This window comes from Salminus brasiliensis, chromosome 16, assembly GCF_030463535.1.
Source record: "Salminus brasiliensis chromosome 16, fSalBra1.hap2, whole genome shotgun sequence".
In the NCBI taxonomy this organism is placed as follows: domain Eukaryota; kingdom Metazoa; phylum Chordata; class Actinopteri; order Characiformes; family Bryconidae; genus Salminus; species Salminus brasiliensis.
Window position 1 is genome coordinate 27,145,392 of NC_132893.1, and position 19,224 is coordinate 27,164,615.

At 42.0% G+C, this 19,224-nt stretch overlaps 1 protein-coding gene across 2 annotated transcripts; it reads right to left on the reverse strand.

Moving 5' to 3' along the window:
• Positions 1-874: 874 nt before the first annotated feature.
• On the reverse strand, positions 875-18,422 carry chd1 (chromodomain helicase DNA binding protein 1). Of its 2 annotated transcripts, none has more exons than XM_072658752.1 (37): positions 18,080-18,422; positions 16,277-16,442; positions 15,317-15,524; positions 15,018-15,152; positions 14,160-14,218; positions 13,907-14,059; positions 13,440-13,705; positions 12,988-13,213; positions 12,773-12,873; positions 12,518-12,696; positions 12,271-12,395; positions 11,854-12,070; positions 11,392-11,481; positions 10,842-11,032; positions 10,427-10,615; positions 10,058-10,220; positions 9,691-9,843; positions 9,528-9,599; positions 9,296-9,445; positions 9,059-9,207; positions 8,302-8,398; positions 8,089-8,184; positions 7,724-7,900; positions 7,346-7,506; positions 7,215-7,256; positions 6,976-7,109; positions 6,688-6,826; positions 6,419-6,569; positions 6,164-6,286; positions 5,464-5,601; positions 4,679-4,951; positions 4,435-4,566; positions 3,829-4,007; positions 3,544-3,643; positions 3,325-3,376; positions 2,833-3,061; positions 875-2,610 (listed from the first exon to the last, which is right to left on the reverse strand). In XM_072658752.1, exons 2-37 carry the CDS (start codon positions 16,327-16,329, stop codon positions 2,253-2,255), a joined length of 5,460 nt encoding a protein of 1,819 aa, XP_072514853.1. In that variant the 5' UTR covers positions 16,330-16,442; positions 18,080-18,422; the 3' UTR covers positions 875-2,252. The 2 variants fall into 2 exon arrangements, with proteins under 2 accessions (XP_072514853.1, XP_072514852.1); XM_072658751.1 differs by having other exon boundaries at positions 8,302-8,401.
• Positions 18,423-19,224: the final 802 nt, after the last annotated feature.

The following is a 19,224-nucleotide window of genomic DNA, read 5'->3' on the forward strand; positions in this document are numbered from 1 at the left end:
TACTTACTCTGAGAGCTGTGCCACTACTCAACCTACAAACTGATCCTAGCAAGTGAAGTCTGAGAGTGTGTTGTGTTGATGTGCATTCATAGCAACATTAGTAGAAAGCCAGCACAGGAACAGAGATAGAAGAGTAGTTTCAGTGATTGTAGCTGGAGATCACTTTTTATTCAGAACTTGGTAAAAACAAAAAAAAGAATTAATTGTTTTTTTTTTTTTTTAATAAAAAAATTCTTAAATACAAAAATAAAGCTTTAAATGATTTTTTGGAGCAATACCATGGAAGAATCATGTTTGTAATTGAGATGGACCTTTACATCAAGGTTCTAGATCATTTCGATTTCAGCCAAGAACAGAAAGCTGAGGCTGCAGTGGACACAGGCCCACCAAAACTGGACAGCTGAACTAGAGAAGAAAAAAAAATAAATAAATAAAAAGTCTAGTCTGAGGAACATGGATTTCTGCTGAGGCACCCAGATGGTAGGGTCAGAATTTGGGGCAGTAGCTTGAATCTATAAAAACAACCTGCCTTATGTGAACAGTCCAGGCTGGTGGAGGTGGTGTAATGGTGTGGGGAATGTTTTCTTGGCACACTTTGGGCCTGTTCATACATCAGTCTTGAATGCCACCATTCTAAAACCTGGTTTCTGACCATCTTCATGAACACAGTTTAACCCTCTTCTAACGGCGACTTCCAGGATGATGATGCACCATGCCAATCTCACAGGACTTTTCATGGCATGAAGAACCGTAGCCATTCTGACAGCAAACAACCCTACTCAAGTGGAGCTGGTTCACTGAAATGCCACAACCAACCATTATGTAAACAGACAAGCAGGCTGACTGATTTAAACAAAGCGAGATTACAGGTGAAAACAGTGATTTGAGTTTAATGACTTTATAAACAATTATATAAAACAATTATTTTTAAAAATCCATGCATTCAGTGTAAATTTGATTTGAAATATAGAGGAAATCTATTTACAGTGTGTACTGTAACAGCATTTTTGACTTGATCAGGCCGTTCACCAGAAATACACTTGGGCTGCATAGAAGATTTTACGTTATTGCCTACATTTATATATATAAAAAAAAAAAAAAAAAAAAAAAAAAAGGGGAGGTGGAGGGGGGAGGTGGAATTTCATTACAGAAAACCCCTAATTCAAGTCAAATAAGTGCCTCAAGCTATAATCAACCCTCGCACCGTTCGTTTTTTTTATGACATGATGGCGAGTTAGGTGAGGCATCTTGCTAAACTTATACATCAACAACTGAATTAACCAAAAATGAGATGGAGAAACCTAAGTCTCTCTACAGGAATACACAAATGGAATAGTTTCCCTATTCCCCAGAGTTACATTCTAAATAGCATTTAGATAAACGGTCATACAGAAACCAAAACTGTTAAATCAACAACTGACAAAAAAAAGCCTGAGTTGATGGGGAAAGGGAACATCTAGTTCAAAGAAATCAACAAAAAAGCCTGAGAAGAAAAAGCCCATTTGATTTACTTTTATACAATAATTTACAGTAGTACAATTTGTGAAAGGGGCATTTTCAGATGCTCACAAAACAGAATCCAGATTATTTTACAGCTGAGAGAATTAAATAATTCAAGCATGATGGAAAGATATACAAACAAACATACAGAAAAGTCGGCAGGGTGGTCACATGAAAACATTGTAAACGAGGTACTTTGGAAGGTGAACCCCAGTCCTTCAGACTGCTCAGAAGAGAGACCCTTTAATCCGTTCTTAGTACGATATCAAGACAATACACAATCCTAGTTTCTTCTGTTCAAACACTTTTGTCTTAAATAAGTCAAGAGCTGCAGTACATTATGGATGTGGTACATCAATGCCAGGATCCAGTGTAGCAGGTGGAACACGAGCGCACCGGATTCTTCTGTATCCGAAAAAAGGGAAGGAAAAAAACAAAAACAAAAAAAGTAGTCAATTTATAAAAATAATAATAATACTAATAAAAAAAAACAAAAAACAAAAAAAACCCCAACAACCTTACACTGCTGCACCTATGAAATGGCGCAACGAGACTCTTTAAATACAAAAATATGCAATTTATGTTCACGCTCCAGTTATTCAAAGTCAGCCTGGAGATGAGAAGAGGAGAGGAAAGCACGGGGCCTTGAAGAAAAAGCCCAGTGCGCAGTACAGCGGCCAATAGTCCAATAAGGCATTTCCTGCGTGTGTATTGTGTCTATGGCTGATTGAAAGCAAGCCAGGCAGCGGGTGCTATGTCTTGCGGCTGCTCCAGACCTGCTCGGGCGTGCTCTTGTGGTCAGAGGAGTACTCAAAGGGTGAACGGTGGCCCATGGGCGAGCGAGAGTCATAAGGTGACCGCTGGTCTCGAGGAGAACGAGGCCCGCTGCCTGACGCCCGGTGCTCCATTTGCCAGTCTGAGTGGTAGCGGTAGTCCCGAGAGGGTTTGTGGTGGCTGTAGTCAGAACTGGAACGATGTTCGGAGTGCGAGCGGTGGTCAGGGTGGGATCGGTGCTCTGAGTGCAGACGGTCCTTGGAGCTGCTGTCTGACCAATGGTCTCGACTGGAACGATGATCATCTAGCTTCCTATGCTTACTGTCGCTGTAGTATCTGTGGAAAGATGAACATTTGAAATATTGGGGCTGCATGACAGGACTTTGCTTATTAGGTCACATATTACACGCCACACCAAAAATAAAATCTATTGGTAAATGTGTTACCAAAATATTACCAATATATAAATAATTTTAATGGAGATACAAGATTAATTATTAATTCCTTTACTGAAACCCGCATATACAGCACTACAGAAGTCTGGTGGACGTTTCTGACCTGCTGTCCTGACGCTCTCTGTAGTGGTCTCGTTCACGCTCACGGTGGTCTTTGCCATTGCTGAAGGAGGGGTACGGCCTCTTTCTACTGTCTGAGCTCTTCCTATGCGAGTCGCTGGACTGGCGCTCTTTGCTCTGCTCTTGGCTGCGTGAGGTTACGTGGTGCCGGTCCGAGCTGTAGCTGTCTCTGCTGCTCTCATCTTGCTGAGAGTCCTTTAACCTCTCAATGTCTGAGGACACAGGAAAATATGGATGAGACCATGCCTTGTCCAGACGGTAAAGTGGACAAAATCAAAACCCTCAAAAACAAATTCTTTTTGTAAAGACACATGCAGTTGGCCAGTGTTCATAGTAGTTTAATTTATCTTAATGATGAACATTATTATAAACACATTTGTAATGCCCAGCGCTACATAGAACTCTATCCTATTAGAACCTGCATTCATGTGCCAATTGAAAAAAATAAACGTATATAAATAAAACATACAAATACCTGTGTTTTTAAGTGATTGTGTATTTACAGTGCTAGTGTTCTGGTCCGCTGCCTGAAATGGCAAAACCACAAATGACATTTCAAGGAGAAAATGATCTACAACTCAGTAACAAGCATGCACACAGCTCTTAAATCATTACTTTAAAATCACCATTTACACTACGTAAAGATTTTTCATTTTATGAATTTAAGTCAAATATGTTAAAAGCATGTCCATACCTGAGCGTTTTCTTGTCTTTTCTTGATTGCATGCTTATACAATTTATGCAGTTTTCTTGCATCAAATTCCGTGAATTTGGAAACAAATATCCAAAGATTTCTGTGACAGGTGGGTGACAAAATAAGCATTACAGACACAACTAAATAAAATCTATGCCAATATATGTTAAGTTCAATTACACCGCTAACTTGATTAGCTTCATCCATAAAAACACCAAAAATATTTCATAGGGCAAATTGAGTACAAGCTAATTTGCGAACTGCTGTCAAAAAAAGGGTACATACTTTCTCCACTGTTTGATCTGTTCAGGGTTGGTGTACTCTTTTAGACAGTCTGTGATGTGATCTCCGATTTTGATGAGGCACTGTCGTGTGTGCTCCAGCTGTTCGCGCTCTGAAAGACCTTTCTCAGGACGATCCAGTTGTTTCAAAGCTGCTTTCACTGGCCGCATGCGCTCCTTACACTGTTACACAAAGGAAGATATGTGTTCCAGGTAATTCCAAACTAATCAATAATTAGTGCAGTTGTAATCGTGGTGTATTCAACACTTGAAATGACATGCTTTGGCAAGTCTCCATTTAATTAAAACAATAATAAATAAATAATAACACACACACACCATTATCTTAACCTCTTAAACTCCCCTGGTGGTTCACTGACCCCCCCCCATTGTTATAACTTAGCCAGTTTGCATTACTTTACATGTAGTTACTGATAAGAAGTCTTTAGGTGTACTAAAATCAGGAGCATAAGCAGTTAAAGTGTATGAAGCAATGTGGTGCTCATCATATCCCTATAGAAGTAGGTAAAGTGAGAGATGGTAAACCAAGTGCACAGGAAGAACAAAGAAAATCTTTCAAAATCAGTCGACAGAAAGTCAATACACTCACCACACTGAAAGTCTTCTGGTCAAGCTCCTCTGACTCCTCAGAGATCGGAATGGTCTCTCCCCCTGCAGTGATGTGGACTGGAGTGTCAGCTTTCTTAGTCTTCTCCCAAAGGTCCGCTTTTATATCCAGAGTCTGAGGGGGGAGGGGGGGACAAATCATGTATTGAGATGAAAAAAGACGCTGGAAACCATTTTTTAGACTAAGGACCAGATTAATGCTCAGTAATTAATTAAAACTGTCTAACCTTATCTGCATTAGGCTCTTCCACTTTGTGCACAGGCTCCACAGGCTTGGCCTCCTTTTTCTCCTTTGGCTCCTTTTTCTCTTTGCTTTCACGACCTTCCTCCTTTTTTTCCTTTTTGACCTCTTTCTTCACCTCCTTCTCTTTTGTCTCCTTCTCCTCCTTCTCCTCTTTGACATGGGCTTCAGACTCTGGTTCCTCCTCTTCCTCCTCCTTCACCGCTCGATCAGAGACACGGGCCCTTCTAGCAGCCGCTGGCTTGGCAGTGGGTGCTTCCTGTTAGACAGGAGTAGAAAATTGCTTAGACAACCACAATCAATGTTTACCCCCGCGTCTCCTTTCCATTAAGTGACAGAGTGATAAAGAAAAAAGGCTGAGTAAGAGCTAAGTTTTATTTATGAGTAAACAATGTCTGCTTGCCTTAACAGACAAATTACAATGTATTATCTTTGGGCTTTGGTTGGTTGGTTGGTTTTACTCCCCCAAAATTTGCAAAAGCAATGCCAAGAATAGGGCTATATTATTTTTAGATCAACATCCTTAGAAGCAAACATACGGCCTCACTACAGAAAACAGACTATGAAATTGGTTGTAGACTTAGGCGGCATGGACAATTCAACTAAAGCTTATTCTATGGACATAAATACACAGTAGAGGACAGTAATTGGATGCCAAGAAAGTATAACTGGTAATCATCTTGTAGAAAATAAGCTATAATAAGACCAGCTTATGAGAAAACATACATTAGACCAATGGGGCAGCAGTAGTCAGTACTTTGTCACACAAACCTTTTCTTCCTTGTCGTCCTCATCCTCTGAGCTCTTGTCTGAGGGAGGAGCAGAAGACAGACTGTTGGCCACTTCTTCCACCTTCGGTTTCACAGCTTTGTTCTTCTTCCCCCGTGGCTTCCTCTTTCGTGAATTTGCCTTCAGAACAAATAGGCAAGAACAAACACACAACCAGTGTTAGCACTAAATGTACTACAGGAATGATTGTGAATGACAATATGGATGGGAGAGATGTAGATACAGTTTAGCATGGTGCTTTCTTATTGGTCGTTGCACTGTGTCCCTGCTTCAGTTGCCTGCGGAGGTTTGGTACCCAGTGTACGGGGTTCTTGTGTACTTCTGCAAGCTTGTGGTGGCAGTTTATTTTAGGTAAGGAAGTGAAATATTGCACATGTTCAATTTATAATTTTACTGATTATTTATTGACTAAAAGACTGCAGCAGTGAAACCACTCTCACTGTAGATATAAGCATTTTACACACTACAGCAGAAGATAAACTAATGCAAAATCATGACATACTGTTCTCTTATAAGATTACATGTATGATGAGAATCCAAGGAACCAAGCTGGGGAAAGTCAGTGAAAAGTACATGGTGACACCTGTCAAAAGGCGTAGATTACATAATCACAAAAAAGGTGATATGATTCATTACAGTGATAGAGATTAGCTTTGTGCTGGATAAATAAAGGAATTCTTACCGTGCCAGTTTGCCTTTGGGCCTCCTTCTTGGCAAGGTCCTTGCTAAGCAATTTGATGAGGTAGTCGGCTCGGGTCTGGAGCTGCTTCGCCTGTGGCTTCTTATCGGGATCATCTGGTAAGAGCTGGTGAGACCAAAAAGAAATCAAAGCTTGTGTTCAGTCATTAAATTCAAACACAGCATCAGAGTTCCAAAATGAACTCCATGTTTAAAAAAATCTAGTTAAGCACACTCATCATTTTAACATCAGCCATACCTTATGGGTGAGGTTGAGGTCTGGGTCCATTTTAATCATTTCCCAGCTTCCATAGCCATACTCATAAATTCCAATAAGAAGGCTGGAGTCATCCTCTTTACCCCATTCTATGTCGAAGTGAGCTGCCTTTGCATGGCAAGGAAGTGTATACCTAAGCAAATAGAATCAAATTCAGCATCAGACAGCACAGAACCCTTTTCACCCCCCAGGACTAATCAGAAAAGGCATGACCAGAACAGACACTTGAACAAGGAGTGTTTGCAAAGTACCTCTTCCTCTCCTCTGGGTCTGCAGGAATGGCCTTGTGCAGTGGTGCCAGTTCCTCCTCATGTGAGATTACTAGCTTTGCATTGACCTGAACCCCCGATATCCTAAAAGTGGGTCCTTTCACCTTGCCTCGCCTGCCTCCTAAATACACAAAACAGGGAAACAAGAATTATAATTACCATCAAAAACGTTTCTCTACTACATGCAAGAACTCACAGCTTACAATAAAATGAACACCAAATATACACTACATTACACTGCAAATTAAGTGAATTAAGCAGGCTACTTGCCTGAGGTCTTCTCTGGTCCACAGGGATTTTCCCTCAGAGTTTTTACACAGCCGTTGTGCACAGTCTCTGCCAGTCGCCTTAAGTCATGCTCCGATTTATCCACCAACTCAGCATCCCGGGCAATAGCATCCAGTCTATTAGACACAGTGAGTGAGATCAAGAGAAACTGCCAATTTGATACAGAATTTTCTTAAAGCAATTCTGCTTAAATCAAAAGTGAATAAACAAATCAAAATTACCTTTCCAAAGGACCACCAAACTTTTTGTAGCTCTTGATAAATCTATGCACAAGGGGGGAAAAGAAAATAATCAAACCAGGTCAAGGATTTACTTTTTTAAACTATAACAGTAGAAAAGAGGAAGAAATTACCTGCGTATTTCAGCATCACTAAAGCCCTTGATATTCTCTCGTGGAATAGTTCGAGGTCTGCCTCGCTTCTTAGGCCGCTTTCGGTCTGATGCAGAGTCACTGTCAGAGCCAGAGTATCTTCTGTTCCGACTCCGTCTGCCCTCGTTACCGTTAAAGCTTATCTAAAAGTAAGGTTGATAATACAATCAGGTTTACATGATTTACATGATGTGAAGGTGAAAACACCTTTTAAGATCTTTATGAAGATATGCAAATCTCTGACAACGGCAGCTAGAAAAGATCAGAAGTCAGCGCACAGCTTTGAAAGTTATGCAATTCCTTACTAAACGGTTGTATGACGTTCACTGAGGCAGCTGCCAAATGTGACCGCCCTCTAACCTGTTTGGCACAGTTCCTCATGCGAGGAAGCAGGTAGATCTCTGCCAACTCCTTCTGCCTCTCCTCTTCTTCCATCCTCCGCCGCTGCTCTTCTGGGATGATGTCGTCCCAGTTCTTCTGGTTGCCATCTGCATCCATATCAATCTCCTCCTCTTCCATCATAGAGAAGTTTGCCACCTGGTGGAAAGAACATGCACAGATTAACCTGGTTTCAGGTATATTTTTAAAGCTCTTAAAACTAAAAGGTGAGCCAAGCTGATTACATTCAAACATAAGTGATAAAAGTAAAATAGAAAACAGTCATTTTAAATAAGCATTTGTGAAAAAAATATGAATTGAGAATTGAATTGAAATAAAAACAATACCTTGAACTGTGATAGAAGTTCTTCGCCTACGGTAGATGGTCCAGGATCATTTTCTCTGGTTTCTGCTCTCTTCAAAATCTCATCAATATCCATTTCCTGCAAAATCAAAATAAACACTTTTTAATACACACTGACATCATTTCCATGCAGGCATAGGTAGCTGATCCAAGAGAACCTGTCCAAACACCACACTAGATGGCAAATACAACACACCTGAGGCTCTTGTTCCTCTCCCTCTGGCTCCTTAAAGAGTTCTTCAGCACCAAACTTTAGAATAGCAGACAGCTCCTCTTTGTTGAAAGGGGTGGAACTGCTAATAAACGTCAATGAGAGATAAGCCCATTAAAATCTAGATGACAATTTTACTACAAATGTTATGCTCAGTCAGAAATAATTGAAAACCACCATGTCATTGTAGGTCCAGTGTAGAACTGGGTGATGTTAAATATACTGAAAAGGACTACTATAGGACCACCGCTGACAAGATTCTGCTTGGGTAGTGGACCACTCAGCACAGCAGTAACACCACTGAGGTATGTTAATGTGTTGTTTATCAAGCACTGCAGCATTGCTGGCATTGTTAGAGACAAGGGGTGTATACTTACTGGCCATTTTATAAGACACACCTACATTGTTGGTACACCCCTTGTGTCATATGCAATAAATAGCATTGTTCCTGTTGCCAAGCTGTTCGGTTTTTAGTTCCTTAATTCCCCTTCATGTATTTTACAAATGGCACCTGACAGTTAACTACAATGTATAAAAAGACTGTTTTAGACTGAAGAGTTTTCTAATCTTTCTAGTTAATTTAATTTGCAAGTTTCTCCTAAATTTTATTTTTAATGGAGTAAACAAAACGAGGTTCTTCTAATATAAAGTAGCACAGTTTTAACAAGCTAACTTAACTTTATTAGTTCTTATAAATAACCTGTTATCTAGTGTCATTTTCAGGGAGATTTTCTGCAGTTACCTGGAGGGGGCAGCACCGGTATGAAGGATGGTCTTTCCTGTGGTGTCCATCCTCTGAATCACAAGGTGGTCCAGCACCATCTTTTTCTTGGCTCTTTCAATGATATCCTCTTCTACAGACCCCTTGGTCACTAGACGGTAAATATTTACCTAGAATAACAGACAGACATTAATAGAGGTAAGCATATTAGTGAATTTAAATACCACTGAGATGCTTTAATAGCAGAATATGGTTTACCTGTCTTTTCTGCCCAATCCTGTGAGCTCTGGCCTGAGCCTGCAGGTCATTCTGGGGGTTCCAGTCCGAGTCAAATATGACTACAGTATCAGCAGAGGCCAGGTTAATACCCAGACCACCCGCTCGCGTGGACAACAGGAAGCAGAAATCCTGAAAAGTCAGAAGTTCATGTCTCACAACTTTCAACATTTTCAGACAGCAGTACACTAAAGCAATGAAGTACCATAACTACCTCAGAGCCTTCTGCGTTGAAATGATCCAATGCTTGTTTCCTCATCTCACCCTTAATGGAGCCGTCCAGTCTCTGCAAAGAAAACACACTTACCAGTCTAATCTACAAAGCCTTTACATTAACCACAATTTTTAAGTAACCGTCAGAGCAAAACAACTCATACCTGAAATAAGAACTGGCGGCTCTTCAGGTACTCAGCCAGGATGTCCAGCATCCGGACCATCTGGGAAAAGATGAGCACGCGGTGGCCACGTTCCTTCAGCCGTACCAGCAGCTTGTCCAGCAGGACCAGCTTCCCACTGCTGCGTATCAAGTGCTGTGGATGATGCACACAAACTCAATCAGCATTCAACTTAACCAGTGAATCAATTTGTATCAAATCATCAGAGTCAGTCACACAAAATAATCATATGAGTAATATTCCTACAGGAAGGATTACTACAGGTGAAATCCCTCACACAATACTCTGCACTGCTGTTTTATTTATTAATGTGAATAAGCTATTGATTGAGATTGGATGTCGCTCATACTTGCAAGGCCTCTGCTTTGTTGTAGAAGTCATTGTCCTCCGGCGGTTTGATGAGGTAGCAGTGGTTACAGCACTTCTTCAGCTCCATCATAATGTTGAGGAAGCCAGATGTGCTCCCTTTTGTACCTTTACTCAGGGCCTTGTAGTTTCTTGTCAAGATCCACCTATGGAAACAGGTAGAGAACAGGGTTAACAAAACCACAACGACTGTTGGATTAAGTGACCTTTATTCGGGTCAATCTAAGTTAAATCTGTGTATAGTTCTACATTACCTATATTTAAGACACATCGATTAACACAGCTAACTGTCCTTTTATCTGTTTTAATCATGTAGGATGCATGCAAATGTACAGTGATGATGCATTCTTACTTATAGTACTGTTTCTGCATGGCACTCATCTCCACCCTGAGGATCTGTTCCACCTTGGCAGGCAGAGACTTCTCCACATCCTTTTTGACCCTGCGCAGCAAGAATGGCTCCAGCTCTTTGTGCAGGCTGGTGTAGCCAGAGTCTCTGCCCATACCGTGCTCGTCCTCAAAGAGCTCCCATGAGTGAAACCTGACAACCAACACCAGAGTAAGGCATGATGGCTACAGTTCTTAATGTGGCTTTAACATGACTCAACAAGGAACACAACAAAAACAAACACTAAAAATGTTACTACAAAAAGCAATGGCTGGGTCTGGGACACCAGAATGTGCTCACAACATACCATCACATTTTGTAACTATTATTAAACATCTAGTGATGTGGCAAAAGCAGCAGTAATGCAGTACAGTCATACTTCTCTGGCATGATGAAGTGGAGGAGAGACCACAGCTCTTTCAGCGAGTTCTGCAAAGGTGTTCCTGTGATAAGGAGCCGGTGATTGGATCTGAAATCAATCATGGTCTTGTACAGAAGCGAATCGTCATTCTTCAGCCTGTGGGCCTCATCCACACCAATGAAAGCCCAGCTCACATTCCCTAGAAATGACTGAAGGGGAGAAAAAAAAAAAAAAAAAAAAAAAAAAAAAAAAAAAAAAAAAAAAAAAGCACTTTCAGTTTCTAAGAAATAATTTCACATTACTGTAAGGAATGGGTGAATGACAGAAATATAAATGAAAGAATTTGTAGTGCTTTTTTTTATTAAGCTTTCAAGTGACACGCTAATACAAGGCATTGCATAATACACTCTTCAGCTTCCCAGCTTACATCATTCCAGTATACATTTCGTTGAAACCAAGAGGAAATGAAAACTGAAAGGATCAACTAATAGTCAGAAACCAACACCACCACAAGCAAGTGAGCAATACCTTATGTGAGCTATATTAGTATTTCAGAGCAACACCATACCTTATCTTTCAGGAGGATTTCATATGTAGTCAGGAGGATGTTGAACTTTAGCCGCTTGGTCTGTGGATGCATCCACTCATGTGTCCTGATCTAAATATAAAAAAAAGTTATTTAATACTATGGTACTTGATGTCTTCACATGATAATGCCAAGTGCTAGCATGGCTGAATAAGGATTACAGCATGTTTGTTAGACAATGAGATGCCTGCAGGGTCAGAAAGCTTAATAGACTGGTCAGAGGGATCAAGGCTCAGTCAAATTTGTTTTAAATGTGTTCATTTTCAGAGTACAACAGTCGTAACTAAGAATGCTTCATTTTAACTCCTCAGGCATAGAAGTAATTGAACGTGTTGCTGTTACCAAGAAAAACTGATTAAGCGTACACTGGGCAGCCATGTATAACCAATATCTACAGATTGATCACACAATGAGAAGAGCTTGCAGTTTCTGTGCAATGCATACCATGGTTCTACTGCCGATATCTCCCAGGTAGACAACCACGTTCATTTGTGGGGCCCAGAGGTGGATTTCCCTCTGCCATGAGGTGAGAGTGGACAAGGGCACCACCAAGAGGAAAGGTCCATAAAGTTGGTGCTCATGGAACATGTAGTTCAGAAAAGAGATGGTCTGAATGGTCTTACCCAGACCCATCTCATCTGCTAGAATACAGCTGTTCCCTCTTGAGAAAAAAAAATAAAGAGTACATGGAACATGAACTACACAATTCAAACATAGTAGTAAAACATGACTTAATCCAAAAACACGCTCATCATCATCAGCCTCCATCAAACTCAACAAATAAACAGGTAGTAAACATAAGTAAGTGAATATGGACCATTCTACATGGAAAACATCTCAAAGAAATTTAAGTCTACTTACTTGCACCATGAATGGGCCATCCAGTTCAAGCTGTCCAGCTGGTAGTCCCTAAGCTCAAGTCCATCTCCACCAATATAATGAGGCTGTTTCTTCATAGGCATAAACCGCGGCCTCTGCTTTAAAACCTGAACAAGAGCACACATTCCTTCACTGCATGAAGTCATTAAATGAGACTGCTGCACACATGGATTTATTAAAGTTTCATCAGGGCTGTTTTAAGAGTGTGCCGTCTCTTCAGGCCTGTTACCTTGCAGTCTCTGGAGGGGATCGTTTTGGACTGGTTCCGGCACATGTAGCAATCTATGCACTTCTGGAACTTTCGAGCAATAAGTGCCCCGTCTTCCCAGCTGCATTCAGAGTAGGGAAGGCCTTGCCATTTGCACAAGTAGTCTGGGTAGCCTGCTGCTGACTTCTGATTTGAATGACCTGACAAAGGCAAAGCACGTATAAATACACAATCAAGTTGACCTCAATAGTGGGGTAATCAAAAACATTTCCTTACCAATAATTCTCTCCACAAGCTGATACTGTGAATGCAAGTCGTCCATTAGCTCCTGCTGGCAGTTGAGGTATTCCACATCCTCAGGTGAAGCAGTTTTGAGCCTGCAGGGATGATGGAAGGAATAGAATCAAATCACCACCATGTCTTTACTCACATCAGCCAAGAATCCAATAAGACATGCAGCCCACAACACCACAGTTACACTGATATCTTACCACTTCTTCCTGTCCTGCTCCTTCTTTTTGAAATTGTCCAGTTTCTTCATGCCTTTCACATTTTGCAGTTTCAGTGTCTCTTCAGTCTCCCATGTATTGTGAATGTGTGACCAGCCTTTCCATTTGATCAGGTACTGCACATCTCCTGGCTGTTTGTTTGGGTTAAAGTTGGCATTAGGGTCCCCGTCAGCTTCTACAGCATAGACTGTGGTTGTGGCCCCAGTGGCTGTAAGGAACAAAGGAAAAGTAAAGCAAAGAATTTATGCACACCGTTTATGCATGGAACTAGTGCATGTATGTACAATCAACATTGTTTACCATGCAAGCCTGTTTAAACAAAGATAAAAGATATGAGGAATATAATAATACTACTACTACACAAAAGCAATAATGATGAATGAGTTATGAACCACAACCTCCTTGGTCAGCACATTTCCACAAAAAAAACCCACCTCCTTTCCGTCCTATTCTTATGCCCATCACTTTCTCCAGAGTTTCAAATTCATCCTCCTCAGGAGGGGGCACATCCTCTCCACACACCTCTACCAGATCATCAGAGTCGGTTTTCAGCTCTTCATCCTCTTTGTAGCTTACATTGACCGTGGCCTGCCGCCGAGGACCTGCCAGAGCCTTCTTGTAGTCGTCCTCATCTTCAGAAGAGGAGCCCGAAGGCTTCTTTTTTGGAGCCTTGCTTTTTTTCCCGTTTCTGGCATTGGTCCTGAAAAATGAGACCAACAAATTGGAGACTAACCTCTGCTAAGTGACAGAGTTGAAACTGCAGCACTTCTCTTAGAAGGACATTAAACAGCAACTTGCAAAGACAAGTGATAAATGCTTTCAGATCCCATAACATATTTGTTCTCTACAGGAGGCCAGCTCAATATACATTAACTTCAGAAGAATAGACATATTGCCTTACTTGCTCGTTGGTTTTCTGCTTTTGACTTTATGGCTGGGCTCATAGTCTGAAACAGACTCTTCACTGTTCTCTTCCTCTTCTTCGGCTGAAGAATCAGAAGTGTCACTCCCTGAACCAGACCCAGAGCCAGACCCTGAATCAGAGTCTGAAGACCTGCCACACATCGAAAATGTTTCAAAGAATGAGTAAATATGTGCACTAAAATTAAAAATAACCTACAGATCCGGCCATGATGCTTAATGACAGGACTAACCCTTTACTCTTTTTCTTTCTTGACGAGTCATCGTCTGAGTCATCACTGCTAGAGGACTCCTTGGGGAAGAACATAACACATACAATAAATGAAATCCACACCAAGTCATTAAAGCAAGAACGACCGGACATACACATCATTTAATGCCAGTCATTTGGTATTTCAAAAGCCTACACACTTCAATAAACCTGGTCGACCCTGGTCATAGAGAAAGCATGATCTCATTATGAGACGAGCATTAGAACTATCCACACATGAAATCTCATGAGCAGGGAAACATGCGACGGGTTTAGAAATCAGTTGATTCAGAAACGTGCAGTGGTGCCCTAGGGACAATGCCGCTGGACAAAACTTAACATGAAAAATATACAGCAAGACTAAAATACAGGGGTAACTGCTGTGGAATTTTATTTACTGAGTTTGTCAACTACGCAAATGAATTATATTTTCCAACTCTACTTTTCAGCCCCAGGGGCTGCTCTAAAAACATTTAAAAACACCCCTTTACTTGCGCCATACTGGCTCCGACTTAACACAGTGCTTGGACCCTGAAGATTGCCGCCTGCAGTGTAATCTGAAGACATATCTGTGAGTTATGTAAATAATGATAAGAGACTGTGCTGTCTTTGGGACGAGAGGGAGCTTGTCTCCTCAATTCTCTGCTTGCAATAGACTACCTCCCACTTAACATTAAAAACTCCTCTAATTTATAGTCACGAAAAACGCCATCATTAGTAAAGGCAAATGAGTTTGCATGTACTGAATATTTCATTTGAGACAAAGTAGCAATGAAGCATCACTATATTTAAGTAAATAAATGCAAATCTGATCCAAAACAAACTTTTATGGAGGTAATACCTCATCTGAGTCACTGTTTGAGGAGCTCTGCTGTTGCTGCTGCTGCTGCTGCTGTTGTTGTTGCTGCTGGAGCTGCTGTTTCCTGAGCATGGCTGACCTCTGCACTGCCAGGATACTGGGGTTTGACTTCCAAAACTGCAACAGACGAAGTAAATAAAAAATAAAGATCTCAAGACAAAATCAGCCTGACCAACGACATGTTCAGTGAAGCGCTTCAATTAAAACTGGCATAAAACAAGCAAAACACAAAGAATACACAACATGCATTTTTCTGCCAAACTGATACATGGAAATCTTACTTCTGATGTATCAATCTTGGCTGGGTTTTTATCCTGATCATTCTTTCCCTTGGACTTCTCAGAGTCGGAGTCAGATTGGCTGCCTGAGTCCGAGCCACTTCCTGAGTCGCTGCTTCCTGACTGGCTACTGCTGGAGCTACTACTGCTGGAGCTGGAGCCAGAGCCTGAGCCTGAGCCGGACCCAGATCCAGATTCATCGTCCGAGTTACTGAAACAGACAGATAGTTTTTGTTGACTGTCAAAGAAGCCCAGGTTAAATAAGCTAAGAGAAGAAGCTAGCACTGCACCTGTTGTTGTCAACAACTAAACATCGGAGTACACGGTCCACAGTCCTAAAACAGTACTGATGGGAGTCATGTATAGGTGTATAGTAAGCTGTACTGTTCTTTACACTATTCCACATGCAATTTAAACCGCACTGCTCTTTTTCACCCATTTAAATGCAAAAGTCCAATTTCAAAGTTCTGTGAATGAACGCAGAGTAAGAGTGAATTGTGCATCTAGATATGAATTGTGCATCTAGATATGAACTGTTTTTTCCCACCAATGTAAAATAACAGAGGATGAAGATGATATATAAGGTTTGCTACTAAAATCAGTGATGTGCCTCTAGAAATACTAACAACAGAGTAAAATCCTTAAAAGCATCTGGACTGTTGGCAAGCAGGTTATGGCACTACAGAACACTACAGAAAGTGTGCCTCTTAAAACCCAAGCAAATGCCACAGGTCTGCATCCCACCTGAAAGTCAGCCGTAAAGCGAATGTCTGCATTACTAAGCAGCGCTTTTACCTGATAAACCCTTGGGAGTGCCTCTGTACTAAACATGCCAAATTTGTAAAATATGGAAATTGCACTATGCCCAAACAGTCAAACTCGCAGCATCACTTTGCATACTGCGAAGTGTACAATTATATGCTATACTTGCCTTTCATAACAGCAAACAAATTTAGCCATTACCTGGATTCTCCACTGCTGTTGCTCACACTTTCATCCTCACTGCGGCCAGCCATGTCTGTGGCTCAAATGCTAGGGCTCCCAAAACAACCAATGTTTGCTGCTGTGTCTGATTACAGCCTCAAATATCCCAAACCTCCAGCCTTGAGCCTTATCCAGAGAAGTTCACCTGAGGAAGACAAAACGAGAGGGTTTGCATATTTAAATATAATTAAGATCAGACAAACTTCCTAAACAAAATATTTTAATAACTCCAGTGTAGGGACAGCCCTTTGCTTAAATAAAGACCAGTGACTTTAAAGACACATCCATCATGATGGTGGTGATAAACATGAGGTATTACACGGATTGCTGTTCTGTGCCAATTCAAGTTTTGAGTTCTGGAAACCTGAGTTGTACCAGCAGAAGCATTTCAGCTGGCAACACAGCCTACACAGCTTATAGAAGCAATTCTCATCATCACACTTAGAAATGCTGGAGTTGCTGTCTAGTTTTCCCTGGTTTAACTGGACCTCACTTCAGGACATCCCAGCTCCTCTAAATGAATGAACTCAGGCCAACACGACAATGAAAGAGATCACTTCGTAATAAAAATGAAGGGCATTTGCTTCACTTTACTGGAGTATTTTCACACATGACGACATAACATAGCTGCTGCGAACAAGATGATGTGAAACGTGCCAAGTGTTATCTGGATGCCGCCTGGGCCTGCTGATAGGCCTGAGCGGACTGAGACTCGAGTTCAGGCGGACTCTCCTGGACAATGACCCCGGGCTGAGCACCTTCCACACCGGCCACACAACACCGGGGACGTGCGTGCTGAGCGCCGCCGACAAAGAGGCGAACTGCGCTGTGGCGTAGACCAGCTAATAAACCAGAAAGGCTTAAAACGCAGTTGCTCCTACTTTTAAAACAAGTCGTGCTTTCTCAAAACAGCAAGCTGGAATTTTCCGCGGCACATTTCAAACACGGCTCTTAAAAGCTCACTGAGATCTATTAGCTAGCTAGCCAGCTAGCCAGCCAAGTTAGCCGCTTAGCATGCTAGCTAGCGCGATTGTGCTAGCTAACGGGCTCCCGCACGGAGAGCAGCGTGTTAGCAGGTTAGCGAGCGAGCTAGCTAGCTAGCTGTTTAGCTAATACAACGTTTAACTCAATTTATGCAAAACGCGGGGCGGATATTTAATATTTAATGGAAATGACATGCAAATACGACACCCAGCACAACCACGTTTACTTCCATGCGCGGAGTGTGTTTAAAGGCGAAAACGAGGCTAGCTAGTTTAGCGATATTTATATTCGCTTAGCCGTGCGGCTAACGCTAGGCTAGCTATAGCTAACTAGCTAACTAGCTAACTAACTGCCCGATCAAAACGTTCAGAGTTCGGGTTGGATAACTTGGCTGCCTTTTCTGACGGTAGCTCACCCTAACTCCATCCCCAACAGATAGGACGGGGAAAGTTGATCACGCTGAGTGTGTCCGTGCTTCCCCGCACCGCTTTCACACGCCGTGTGTGTGCGTGTGTGAGTGTGTGTGAGTATATATCTGTGGTTTGATGACCTCCCTGAGTTCACGTTTGATCGCTAGCTAGCTAACTAATTCCCGCACTGCATCGTAACTGGCTTTGGCCGGGATCCGCGCCGCTCAGCAGTTGTTTTCATCGCTCCCTACTTCCCAAAATAATGAGCCACAATAGCGCATTATTCCCCGGCTACCATCCTGAAACCACCGGGCGTACACGCGAAGCCCTCTGCCACTTCAGACGCTTAACCCCCCCGAGATTTGGGCGTCGTTTTGCTTTGTGTTACCTGGCTCCAGCGCGCTGCCAGTCCCGCTCACCGCCCGAGTAGTCCCACGTCCCTTTTTTCTTAGCTATTTCAGTCGAGCGAGCTAACGCTAACGCTAACGCTAGCAGCTAGCCCAGGCTAGCCCGCTCTCAGTAGCGAGCAGCCCCCCAAAAACAGTCCAACTTCACACTCAGACAAGTTTTTAGGGGTCTGGGTCCTTTCCTATGCTCCCGTGTCCCGGCTCAAAACCGCCACCAGCTGAAAGCGAAAGTACTTCTTTATATTCCGAGGGCAGAAATAAGAGGTTGCAGGCATTTCAGCCGCGGTTCGTACAGCAGCCGGCCTCCGCCATGACGCCGTCGAGCTCACACAGTCACACAGCTCCAGCAGCGCCGAGTGGGGATGGAAACCCCGGGCAGTGACGTAACGAGGCTTGTGCCCCAGAGTAGGTGTTTCATTATCATATAACAACAAATTAAACTGCTACAACAGCACGTTTTAAGGCATGTTCCCCAGGTATGGTCGGATAACAGTGAGGGTGAGTGTGCAGGCTTGCTCAACTATCCTTTAGCTTCTTCAGGAGAGTGTTTACAGTGTGGGGTGAAAGCTACAGTAGGCTGGTGAGAGAGTCCTGAGTCCTGTAGAATAAAAAAGTCACTGGATTTCCAGTGATTTCTGTGACTTTCAGAATAATTCAGTCACTAAGATGGAAACTAGCTCATACAGAATTAAATTACATGTAAATGTAAATGTTTTTACAGTGGTGGTGAGGAGAGCAACCCAGGGTCTTCAGCAAAAGTACAGCCCTTTTATTTACTGTCCTGAAGGCATATACAGTGCTTGTCTTCTGTTTTTGCATATTTGTCACGTTTCAGATCGTCCAACTAATTTTAATCGAAGATAAAGGCAGCTTTTAAATGTGATTCCTTTTATTGAGGACAAGGATTTATATTAAAAACACCCACGAGAAGGGATTATCATTTTTATCAATTAAGTAATTAAAGAAAAAGTAATTATCTCCAAAACCCAATAGCTGATTATGCCACATTTGTGATCATTTGTGACGAGATTTTTACATTGCTCCAAAACGTCTATTTTATTCCTGTCGAGCCATTCAGAGGGGGACTTGCTACTGTGCTTTAATTCATTGACCTGCTGCAAATACT